At 45.5% G+C, this 12427-nt stretch overlaps 4 protein-coding genes across 5 annotated transcripts; 1 reads left to right on the forward strand and 3 right to left on the reverse strand.

The window, feature by feature from the left end:
• Nucleotides 1–573: 573 nt before the first annotated feature.
• Nucleotides 574–873, reverse strand: TrAFT101_000258 (uncharacterized protein; the record flags this gene model as incomplete). The annotated part of the gene is made up of 1 exon (XM_066125962.1): nucleotides 574–873. One exon carries the CDS (start codon nucleotides 871–873, stop codon nucleotides 574–576), a length of 300 nt encoding a protein of 99 aa, XP_065982059.1.
• A 1095-nt stretch (nucleotides 874–1968) lies between these two features.
• Nucleotides 1969–2226, reverse strand: TrAFT101_000259 (uncharacterized protein; the record flags this gene model as incomplete). Its single annotated transcript, XM_066125963.1, has 1 exon — nucleotides 1969–2226. One exon carries the CDS (start codon nucleotides 2224–2226, stop codon nucleotides 1969–1971), a length of 258 nt encoding a protein of 85 aa, XP_065982060.1.
• A 1034-nt stretch (nucleotides 2227–3260) lies between these two features.
• On the forward strand, nucleotides 3261–4669 carry TrAFT101_000260 (uncharacterized protein). The gene has a single exon (XM_024907385.2). The coding sequence runs from the start codon at nucleotides 3501–3503 to the stop codon at nucleotides 4467–4469; it is 969 nt and encodes a 322-aa protein (XP_024764466.1). The 5' UTR covers nucleotides 3261–3500; the 3' UTR covers nucleotides 4470–4669.
• TrAFT101_000261 (uncharacterized protein) lies at nucleotides 4493–9751 on the reverse strand. 2 transcript variants are annotated; one of them, XM_024902269.2, is made up of 6 exons: nucleotides 9223–9751; nucleotides 8914–9139; nucleotides 8798–8854; nucleotides 8456–8728; nucleotides 8145–8394; nucleotides 4493–8080 (listed from the first exon to the last, which is right to left on the reverse strand). In XM_024902269.2, exons 1-6 carry the CDS (start codon nucleotides 9699–9701, stop codon nucleotides 4743–4745), a joined length of 4623 nt encoding a protein of 1540 aa, XP_024764467.2. In that variant the 5' UTR covers nucleotides 9702–9751; the 3' UTR covers nucleotides 4493–4742. The 2 variants fall into 2 exon arrangements, with proteins under 2 accessions (XP_024764467.2, XP_065982061.1); XM_066125964.1 differs by having other exon boundaries at nucleotides 8798–9139.
• Nucleotides 9752–12427: the final 2676 nt, after the last annotated feature.

The following is a 12427-nucleotide window of genomic DNA, read 5'->3' on the forward strand; positions in this document are numbered from 1 at the left end:
CGCCTAGGTGCTCAAAGAAGAGGCTAGGAATGGTTCCCCGGCTTCGACTAGTGAACCAGCTAACATTGGCTATTAGTTTTGATGCTCAGCCCTAGAGGATTCGTAACGCAGGTATTGGCAGGCAGTATCGTTAAAGTCGACGCTATTCAGGCGATAGATCACACCCTGAACGCTCCATCAACCCAGCCTCATCCATGCTTTATTCTTTGTGCCAATTTGATTCTCTCGGCTGGTATCGCTTCTGCTGTCCTCTCCATCTAAATCGCTAAACTTGTTTTCTCCCTCTCTTAATAAGATGCTGCAAAACACCTTTATGCAAATCGTACATCTCATATTCCCCTCCCTCTAAAAGCCTGTTACGTCAACCGCAACCTCTGCTGGCCTCTGGCGATGCCATTTCTCTGTCTTTCTGCGCTATGGAATCTTCTAAAGACCGTTGATCGCGATACAAAATGGCGGGCGAAAATTGCGTTTCATTAGGCTGGATATTTGCTCCACGCTTGCGCTCCCTGTTCAAGATGACTTGACGTGATCAGTCGTAGTCTGCGGCATCTGTACGTCGATGACTACGTGCTAAAGGCCGTTCATCGCGGGTAGCCTTGCTAGAAATAGCTGACCTTGCTCGCTTGATGAAATTACTGACTTTGATCCATTTATCTTTGGCAGTCTTAGCTCAATGTTCTCGCTGTTCAGAGCAACACGCGTGTTGACGTGTAGAGTCTTCTCATCTAGGGCGACTGATTCCGTGCAAAGTATTGGGTAATTCGAAGCTAGAGATACAAGCGGCGGAAATTGATCTGAACAAGGGCTGAGACCATCGCCATTTTCGTGTCGCTTTATTGTGCCATGGGGATGAGGGGGAATGGGCAACATCACTCTGAGCCCTTATCAGGACATTTTGCATATTCTGATGACGTTTTCATTCGTATTGAGTACTCTTGTGGAATAGGTTTTAATGGTTCTTTTCTGTATCGGAATTACGGCCAAGCCATCGTGGTTCATCTCGCAGATCGCATATTGCCCACCGTCGGACAACAGAATCTCGTTAATCGGAAAGCATGGTTAAACGTGCTGGGACTCATAGTATTTCCTATTCAATTGCTGATTAGCCTTCATCTCAATTGGTGGATGAACTCCTCAGGGCTCAAGTACTTTCGAAATCCCATGTTCAAATCTTGTGTAATGGTTAAACACATCGCCGCCTTCTTGCCCCGTACCGTCATAAAATCCAATGATGAGATCAGTATGGTATGGGTGAAAAACCATGGCAAAATGTTTCCTATCGCCCCATAGTGCTCTCGGGCAAGTTGTGTCGTTTGGGTCAGGAACTCGTAGCCACGTCCTGCGTATTGCTAGAAGCGAATCAAATTGGTCTTTAGAAGCCACATCAATAGAGGATACGGCCACTGAGTGGAGTCAGCTACACCATTAATCTGGAAAACAAATGTGCCGATTATTAGGGCTCAGACACGTCCAGTATGTGTTTACGTTGTGACACGACGTTCTATAGCCCCTCATTGCCATAGGACCACTGTATCTGGGAAATTTTTGATACCGATTATATGTGTCTTGCTTCTGGCTAGTTCTTGCGACAAGATAGCCATGGTCGATATATTCGTCAATCCCATCTAATATGATGAACATACCATGAACCGAACTGCAACAGGAACTTAAAAGGTTTAAGAGCTCCTCTTCTGTGGCAGTCTGTTGCCCCCGCGAGGGCAGTCCTTGAGATATGAATAGTTGTCTCGAATGTAGTTATTTTGCCTGAATACTAGAACAACTCTGAAAATCGATCAAATATGGGAAATTCGGCTGAAATAGCATAGAGAGACGAGACGAATTTGTCTGTAATGGTCGTGTAGTTGGTAACAAGCTGTTGATCAAGGCAGCTCGTTAGCCATCCTGTGATGGATTAGTCTACTGAGTGTGTAGATGTATTACCTGAAAAGTCATATGAATACCTCCTTATACTGTGGATGCGTGTAGTTTATCGACTTGGATAACAGTATTAATGACTTGAAAGTAGGACTGCAGATGCTTGATGATAGGAGTCGAGGCCCTGACACCGCCCGGCTTGTTCTTGAGCCGTGGTAGAGCCTGGATGCGCTGCAGCAGCTCGTCTCCATTGTCGCAGGCCTCGAAGTGGGCGCTGCACAGGGGTGGGATCGACGACAAGGACGCTAGAAACTGGCCTTTTGCTTGGTCAAAGAGTTGTTGGGCCATGAAAGAGATCGATAGCCAGCGATCGACAGCCGGTTCTGCCTAGCCTCGAACTGGAGCTGGATACAGGAGCGAGAGAAAGCTAGAAAACTCAAGGATGAGTAAAACGGCGAGATGGATGCCTGACATGTCTGCTGTTGTTATCATTGAGACCATCTAAAGAGCATCTGGAGGTGCACTTGCAATCCTTTTCTGCTTGGCCGCCTGTGATTTACGATCGAATCAAGCCGCGGAATAGATTCGCAGCTGCAGCTGGTGGCGCAGCAACGCACTTTGTTGAAATCGATGCAGCCATGATTGGCGATGGTGGAGGGCAGGATTGTATGTCGAGTGTTGAGCTGGATTTGCTGTGATGGAGGTTGAATTTTGAAGAGAACATGGAAGATGTTGTTTCAGCGAGAGCTGGGCGGTGGAAATGGCACGTCGGCAGCTGTACAGGCCCTACGTCGCTGTAATTCTGGGGCATGCACTGGCCGTTGAGCCTCTAAATGTTCTGCGTCATTGCTGTATCTGCGTCAAGGTATAGCGCACAGGCTGCTAGCATTTGAAATACCACATTTGGCTGGTACAGAAGGCTACATGTAGCTCTCATGGTATTTACTACGACTAGACTCAGATATGTTTCAATGGTATTTGAGCCAACAACCATCTACAGTAAGAAATATTACCATTGAATCAAGTGTTCAGGGCCCTCGTCTTCTTATTCTTGGCTCTTTGAGGATATGACGACCACCCATTTAGCGCACTTTGGTCTTCTTTAGGGCGCAGGTCCCCTGTAGCGGGTGGCGAGATTCTAATCTAAACAAAACTCCACCCATCTCTCTGACCAAGATTCACATTCACTGATAACAGCATCTGACACGACCGCCGGAATTTCCATCAATTATTCCACAAGGCTTCTCCGCAAAGTGGCGTGCTCAGCGCCGCCCCATTGGTGGCTTTCCCCATCAGCCGCTGAAATCCGAGCAACGGCGCCATCTTGCATCTCCACGCGGGCCAGATTTCCCCATCAGGCATCGCCAGAGTCATCTTGTTTGGGCAAAACGACTCCAGGAATCTCCACGATCGGCCGCGCTATGATGCAAAGCTATCGATATACGGTCTTGGAATGAGTGTAGATAAATAGATGAGTCCTCTTCTGTTTTCTTTTTCTTCGTCCACTTCCACGCGTGCATCCCAGACTAAAACCCATCTTTAAAATAGTTGAAACAAAGAGACTGACAACTGAAACTTGCATTACCGTTCTATTCTTCACAACTCAACCCACAACCAACACCATGGCTTCTATGGACTCCATCTTCGCCGCCTACAGACAGCGGCGAGCTGCCCTTGAAGCAAGCAACAATCCCTACGCCGACGGCGTTGCCTGGATCGCAGGCGAGCTCTCACCCCTGGCCGAGGCCCGCATCCCCATCATCGACCAAGGCTTCCTGCACGGCGACATGTGCTACGACGTTCCCTCCGTATGGGACGGCAAGTTCTTCCGTCTCGACGATCATATCAACCGCTTCGACGAAAGCTGCAAGAAAATCCGCCTAAAACTACCGCTGCCAAAGGAAGACCTCAAGAGCATCTTGTTCGACATGGTCGCCAAGAGCGGCATGCGAGACGCCTACGTCGAACTCATCGTCACGCGCGGCTTCAAAGGCGTTCGAGGCTCCAAGCCAGACGAAATCGTCAACAACCTGTACATCATCATCCTGCCCTACGTCTGGCTCATGAGCCCCGAAATGCAGTACGGCGGAGGCAGCGCCATCGTCGCCCGCACAGTTCGACGGACACCCCCCGGCGCAATGGATCCCACAATCAAGAACCTGCAGTGGGGGGACATGGTGCGCGGCATGTACGAGGCCAGTGACCGAGGCGCCGACTATCCATTTCTCACCGATGGCGATTCCAATCTGACTGAAGGATCCGGATACAACATTGTCTTTGTCAAGAATGGCGCATTGTACACACCTGATCGCGGTGTTTTGCACGGCATCACTCGTAAGACGGTCATGGAAGTTGCGCGAGCCAATGGGATCGATGTCCATGTTGAAGTGGTGCCTGTGGAGATGGCGTATACCTGTGATGAGATCTTCATGTGCACAACGGCTGGTGGCATCTTGCCGATTACGGTTCTTGACGGCCAGCCCGTGAAAGATGGCAAGGTTGGGCCAGTAACGAAGACTATATGGGATGGCTACTGGGCAATTCATTCTAATCCTCTATATATCACGGAGGTTGATTATTCAAAAAGCTGAATCGATGTATAAACAATTTTGCTGCGAGTTTCTATTAAATATTCCTTCATACACTACCACTATCATCTGAGCGCAACATTTGGTTGAGCGTACAGCTACTTAATAGTAACATTCTTCTAATAGACTGCTCTAATGACAGTTGAACAATTGTAATGCTACTCGCTAGTATAAGCAAGGCATTGTCAAGAAGGAGAACACAGCGAACATGAGAAGCTAGATGTAATCCCTTTAACAATTTTTTATTACCGTCTACCCAACATCAAATGCCTTCATTCATTCATCACTTTGATTAGTTAAACGTAACCATGGAGGGAGGTAATGTTCTGGTCTAGTCCAGCATTCGAGTTGCTCCTCGCTCATAAGCTCCTTGATCTCATCGGTAATCCGGACCTCTTCCCTCTTAAATCTTGAGATAATAGACAGTATTCGGAGGTTGGACTTCTTTCTTATAGTTGCCTTTAGAACCTCCTCTGTAATCTCAATCTTGTCTCCATAGGTCTCCAAGATGAAGAGGATTGTTGCCCAGTCAATCCTATTTCTTGCTGCCTCTATCAGGACTCCCTCTGTAATTGTAATCTTGTTTCCCATTTCCTCTGAAATGAGTCTTATAATTCGATGGCCACCGAGCTTATTTTTTACTACCGCTTTCAGAACTTCTTCTCCAATTTGGATTTCATTGTCAACTTCCTGAAATATGGACCGTAAGACGTGATGACCAAATGAATTTCGCGCCGCTTCTATTAAAACTTCCTCAGTAATCTGGATCTCATTGCCTTTGCTCTCGAGAAGAAATTTCATAATTCTGTCATCAAATGAACTTCTTACAACCTCTTTCAGAATTTCTTCGGTTATCTGGATCTCATGTTTTGATGTCTCCAACAGAGCTTTCATAGCGTCAGCACCGCGTGTCCCAGCTGCCGCTTTCATGATATCCTCTCTATTGAGCAAGACACCACGTCTTTGTGCCTCCGAGAGAAGGCTTGCTATCTCCTCTTGATTGAAATAGCCTTTTAATGTTTCTTTCACGATTCTTTCTGCAATCTGAATGTCGGATCCTCGTGCGTCTAAGAAAAATCTCATAGCTTTATGACCGCACAATGGATTCTCCGCGGCGCTTCTCAAAATCTCTTCACTAATATCAAACTCGTGGCTTCTCGCTCTAAGAAGGAGACCAACTGTCTCACCATTTGAGTCATTGGCTGCGGCTTCTTTCCAAATATCTTCCGTCATATGTATCTCATAGTTTCTCTTTTCAAGGAGGAACTTTAATGCGTCATTCTTGGCGTCCTCGGTACTTATAATTGCTTTTAGTATCCCCTCTGTAAGTTGGAAGTCTTCGCCTCGCTCTTCCAAGAAAAATAACAGCAAGTGCTTTCTCTTTTTCTCGTTCTTCGCAGTTCTTATAATAATATTTTCTGTAACCTTGGCCTTCCTTTTATACGTTTGAAGAAGGCGTTTCACGTCGTCGTGGTCAAATGAGTCCACCATATACTCCATACATTTTTCTGTAACCATTGTTTCGTTTCCTCCCTTCTCTAATAAGACCTTCACCATTTCATAATTCACACGGCCCACTGCTAATTCAAGTGCTGCTTGAAGACCGTTGAGTTGCTCTCTCCTAAACAATAGCTTCACCAATTCTGTATCTCCACCTGCGACGATTTGTCGTACCCCTTCCGTTGAAATCTCCATGTTGTAATTGGTTATGATGAACTGAATGATATCTTTGCCGTTTACAATGTTTTTTTGTGCTAGAATGATAAATTCCTCTGTAACCGTGAAACAAGTCTTGATCTTCAAAACCTCCTCGACCACAAGCCTACCATACTTGACGTTCGCTGCTGCTGTTTCAAAAACATTTTGGGTAATAACGGTGCCAGGTTGTTTGCTTAATATTTGGCGAACTAGCGCGTGGTCAAGGTGTTCAACAACTAGACAAAGCTCTCTCTCCGTAAAGAGAGCATCGTGTTTATTAACAAGGGGTCGTAAACAGTCGTATTCTGTCATTCCATTGGCCAATGCCTTTTCGATTATTTCTTCCGTGATTACTGAGCAGTCCATTTGCAACTCAGCTAGCCACTGAATATTGACCTTCACGGCAACCTCCCAGTTATCTATGGCCTCTTCTAGGTTTGCAATTCCATTTACTTCGCCCCATGTCAAGAGTGTTGGAGATTTGGGCGTGGTTAATTGGCTAATAAGTCTAGAGAACTTCTTTATATCGTCTTCAGTGACATCTCTTGACTCCAGATGACGATACCAATTGCGCGCTGCGTATTGCAGGAAAGGATACTCAACATGCCTTTGGTTCATAAGATCATCGTTCCCACATGGTGCTGATTCGGCAAAGTCTGTAAAACAGAGATATGTCATACAAATATTTGCCAAGTATAGATTCGGATGCAGGCTCATGCAAAACGCAAATTCGGCAAGATGCTTGCTATCCAGAAAGAATTCTTTTGCCGACTGGTGCACGAGATGGATTCTCCCGTCAATGATCTCCAGTATTACTCCTGTAGCGGCCGTAACGCGGCTCTCAGTGAGAGCTGCCGAATACATCTTGGTGGAACTTTTGCTGGTAGAATCATCTTGAACTGCTATGGCCTCCTGAAGCTCATCCAATTTCAAGGGCCTTTTGCCATGCACGGCCCATACCAAAAGTTTTTGAGCTGCCATGTCTTTTTCTTCTTTAATTTGACTGATGATGCTTTCAAACAAACTCTTTAGATCCGATGGACTTTCGTCGATTATATTTTTCAAATCAATCTCTGATAGTAAGGGTGTTGAACGTTCCAGCCTTCTTAGGACGATTGATATCCATAAAAACGTTTGCTCCACACGGCTACATAATAAAGAGACTGCCTTCTGCTTGATATCTTCGCCAAATGGCAACCCGTGCACTTTATTGTTGATGAATGCTTTGAGGTCGTCATGGTTAGCTTTTAGTAGAATAGTCGGCAGGTGATGGAGATCGCCATATATATCGACTGTGGGGCGACTAGTGAGAAGGATTTTGATCATCGGAGTGGGGCTTCTTGCTTGTGTAGACGATGATCGAAGTATACCAGTAATAAGCTCAAGTAGCATCTTCTTCGATTCATCTCTTTGACACTCATCGAGCCCGTCAATCACACAGTATATCGTGCTGAGACTAGATGTTTGAAGCAAGTCCTTAAGAATGTCCCGCAATGAGCTATCGCTAATGGCGGAGCTTTCGATATCTAATCTCTCAGAGACCAGTTGGAATGCATCTGGGACGAGATGAAACAGCTGTTTAACAAGGGATCTCATGGCGGCCCCCGCGGTACGAATGCTTTCATCCTGATCATAAAAGAAGAAGTAAATGACTGCTGCCGGCGGATCTGACGCAAGAGCCGAGGCTTCCAACTGTTCCAAGATGAATTTTGCCAACATTGTTTTACCTTGGCCTGGAGAGCCTTGAATCCAAAGGCCTGATGGGGAATTTGCAGATGTCCAACATTGATATAGATCATTGTTCAAAAACCAGTTAAGTGTTCCTGGTGTTCGGTCGCCAACCTTGTCAATTCGAAACGCCTTATAATCAGGAGCGTTTAAATTTCGTAAGAATTGTTTCTCCAGATGGTTCATCCCTGTATCGGTCAACTTCTGCGCTACATAGGTATAGATGTACTTTGTGCCCATCAATTTACTCACTTCTATAATGGTGGTAAAAACGTTCCTGAATGGTTCCCGGAGCCCCGTTAACGAGATCTTTTATTTTATCCTGAATAATCGAGTAGTCTGGATTCGATATGTTGTCAAATTTTACCATTTCGGAATGATCAGCGTTTATAGAAAGGCGATCATGTAACTTCTCGGTTTGGTGAGCGTAAGCAGCTGATGTGTGCCCAACCATCATGACTTTGGGTCCAGTCCTTTCCCATCTGCCAGTTTCGGAGCACCACTACATAGACATGTTAACCATCATCCTTTTTAAAGACATCGAAATGGACGATCAAACTTACCTCGACTGTTGGCGTATGCTTAGTTTCACTTATAGACAGTACGTGAGTATTATCAAAAGTGAAGTATGCATTAAACCTCTCGTGGAGTGAGCTTAGAAAACGAGAAGATTCATCCAAATCTCTCACCAGGCTCTCGTTGGGCTGCCCCTTGACCATCGACATTAAGCTTAAATTATTTAATCCTCTGTTTGGGACGCCAAAGAACAGTAGGGCATAACATGACCTAGAGATGGTTTGGTCCGCTTCATTGCCGGTCGATGCTCGAACAAGAGCCTGTGTTTATAATTAGATGAAGCTCTTTCGTAGTCTTTGGAAACAAAATCACAATGCTTTACACCATACCTCTTTAACAACAAGGCCGCCAAGACTATGGGCGATGAAAATGAGTGGCCGATCTTTCTTTTAACAATTGATAAGCTCCATATTCTTTCCTTTTTTTCTCCGATGCGTGTCCTCACAGTATCCTTTCCTCGAGTGATTTTAATGGACTCGAGCAACGTCTTGCCTAATTCCAGAATAGACACCTCAGATTGGCTATCACATATCTTGGTATCATAACCGTATGTAAAGATGCGTGTGTTTGGGACAGATTGTCGAAGAAAATCGCGTAGCCACATGTGCGGTTCGTTTTTCGACTTCCATGACCCAAAAGCGTGGCCTGCGAGTCCTGTCACAGCAATAATGCTTCCCGAAGAAAGGGACGCCGTTAGCATGCGTTCCATGACCGGCATGAACTGACATGTAGTCACTAAGGTTGAAAGACATACTCTACGCGTGCGTCAATACCGCCGCCGTTATGCAATGGTGTCATGCCTAAAAACTCGTGGTCGACTCTCAAATCGTTGGCTGCGCGACCAAGCTTCTGCTTGAGAACCGTCTCAAGTTCCTTGATGGCTGGGGCATGTTCAAAGGTGACAGTAGCGACTGAATATCGTGAAGAAAAACTTGATACTGCAGTGGGCGAATATGAATAACCAAGCACAGTGGGCTGGCCACCAATACCTTGGGCCTCGATTGGTAGATGTTTCAAGATGTTATGCAATCTCTCCTCGTTGGTTTCGCTACAAGGTATATTGGAAATTCTTAAAGTCAAGAATTTTTGCGGTACAAACGGCTTCCGACTGATCCCCTTTGATGCGCGATTTGATCGAATCGAAGCGAGAATGAAGTTGTAGGATAAGTTTACGGCGACAGCTATCAGCATTGCGAAGGCCGCGTCAGGCCATATGGCCCTTGGGATTTCCATGGTGATGCTAAAGCAACATGCACGTCGAATCTGCGGTTGTTGAAACTGCAGAAGCTGGAGAAGACAAAGGTGGGATGAAACGGTAGCCGCCGCCTGCAAGGCAGAATACATGGATGGCAAGGCCGGCATGTGTAAGGCATACTGCAGCCTAGCAATTTGGGCAGCATTTGGCAGCCTTGTCACATGTCGATGCATGTACTACGTGTATGTACATTTATCTGTTCTTGCCTTGCAAAAGAATATCGATTCTTCTACTTGATGGCTCTATATCGAGGCGAATTTTTACTTTCACTACATCTACAAAGATGCAGGTTAATGGCAGTAGGATGTTCACTTTGTGTAAGAGATGCAAGCAGACAACACCACCCGCGGAAGCGGCACTTTGTAAAGCACCATGAGCATGGATTCCATCCTTCACCTAAGCTTCACATTTTGGTCTTGACAGAGCTGTCCTAATTTTCTTCTATCGGGCGATGGACTGAGTGATGACTTTCATCTTCCTGAATTCCTCCAACCGCCATCATTGCCGCTGCACTCCGCAAGTGTGGGCATTCAATCATATTTCCGTACTGCTTTGAAAGGTGCACATAATGTTACTGACACAGCTAGAAACGATGCTCAAATAACTGTATCTAGCCCAAGTACCTAGCTTGGGATATGACGCTTATTTTTCGGTTGTAACACACTTGGTGAGATAGAAGCCATCGCATGCGATGCAGAAAAGGGAAAATCAGCGGCAGGTGAGTAGGCGATGGCATTGTGTCTTCCTTCGCAATTAATAAGCAACAAAGGAATGCAACGACTTATGAAGATGATGAAAATGTTAACAGTGAATGTATGCGAGTCTCAGAACACATCGAAACACCACAAGAATGATGCGGATACTAGCGAAGAATCATCATGTAATTATTCCCAATTCGCCGTTGACTTCCAGGACTTTGTTAAATAGCCGAAAGAAAAAAAAGAGGATCAGGTGCCTGCCGGATTGGAGATGGAGCACCTCGGTTAGTACATGCTGCAAAGGGAGCTGTCCCGTGTAGAAAGCCGAACACAGAGAAAAAAATATACATATTGTTGGTGCTTTCACGTCTGTCCACAGATCAAGGGCAAGAAGAAAATACAAGCAGCGGAATCCTTGTCCATGCCTTGTCAACTGCTGAGATACAGGCAGGTTCCTACATCAAGATACCTACTAGATACGATGCTAGTGACAGTCTGAGCTGGCAATTTGAGCTGGTGTTTCTATAAGAAAGCATAAAGAAGAGAATACTGGTTTCGCAAAACGATGATATGGGTGATCTAGGCAGGCAGTTCAATTACATGTACCAACTTCTCACAACAAGATGCTACCGAGTTAAGCCTTTTGTATAATTAATCTTGTATCCTAGACTTTGGTGCAGTCTTTACCTCTACCTAGTAGGTACTATTGCTATATCTGCAAATAAATGCATGTACATGTTCTTATCCCTGAGGCACTTGTCACTCTCACGTGCTCAGCTGGCTCAACCGCCCAGATGCCACAGGCCGCGAATCGACCACGACTTTCTCTCGTTTCTATCAGAATACAAAAGAACAAAAAGCATCCATTTTGTACCACTTTTGTCTGTCTCTACAACCTTTCTTTCATCCATCGAATCTCGGCATTTCAACTTCATTTCTTCGGTCCTTTCACCAATCATGCCTCAGAACTGCAAATCGGCAACTTCTCCCTAGATGGAAAGCGAATGTTTCTCGATAAGCATCTCAACCCATTTCTCCAAAGACAGGATCTGTAGCCTGTTTTTTCTGCTGAAACTCAGCTAGACTACGCAAAATTTGACGCCAAACTAGCTCAAACTGACAGACGAAGCACCCCCCAGACAGAGCAAAGGATGATGTCTCGCTGATGATTTGATACAAGCGTCAATTATCCCAGTCACGAAATACGCGAGAGAGAGAACGAATAACCGATCAACGAGTTATAATAATAACGATATTACATATGGGGACGCAGGAATAGAAAAAGGTGTGATAGGGCACTGGCTAAGCAGCCACCAGAACGGATGAACGAAGTCTCTATGCCAAATTCATGTCCAAGCATATCGAGCCTTATGCCCTGATCTTAGCTTAAACACCACATCAAACGTCGCATTTGGGAACAACTTTCGGGCGAGTGTGTACAAGTTTCGAATTTTCATGCATCATGTGTCTGATTCCGCGCTCTTCAAGTCACTCAAGCTGTCTAATGTTTCGCCGCGACTACCTTGGACTGTTAACATATCAACAGTGCTGCGAAGTGCTGCATCGTCAAGACTAGAATGGACGCTCAAGTATTTCCAGTGCTACCCAATACGATTGGTGTTGCCCAGAGGTCAATTATCGCTCTTCAAAGACGCCCAGAATTGATGCAAATAAGTTGCATCCTAGCTGTTTGTTTTCAGGGAGTCCTGACTGAAACTCGTGAACCTTTTTCATTTTATTTCTGCAGGGCAGCTAATCTTTGTATCAACACCGTCAAAAGGGTGCTCTTCTAGCCCATCAATTGATCGAGCTCTAACAGCCTCATAGTCTCGCGTCTCTTATTAGCGACAATGCAAGTCTCGCCACACCCGCTGTGCGGAAAGAATTCAAGCTCCTTTACCGTATCAAGGAAGGTGATTTGACTTTGACGAGCCAAGATAAAGATTTACGTCAATTCGTCAGATACTTGTCCATTCCAATTGCTGCAGATGAACCCTAATCAGACT

This window comes from Trichoderma asperellum, chromosome 1, assembly GCF_020647865.1.
Source record: "Trichoderma asperellum chromosome 1, complete sequence".
Lineage (NCBI taxonomy): Eukaryota > Fungi > Ascomycota > Sordariomycetes > Hypocreales > Hypocreaceae > Trichoderma > Trichoderma asperellum.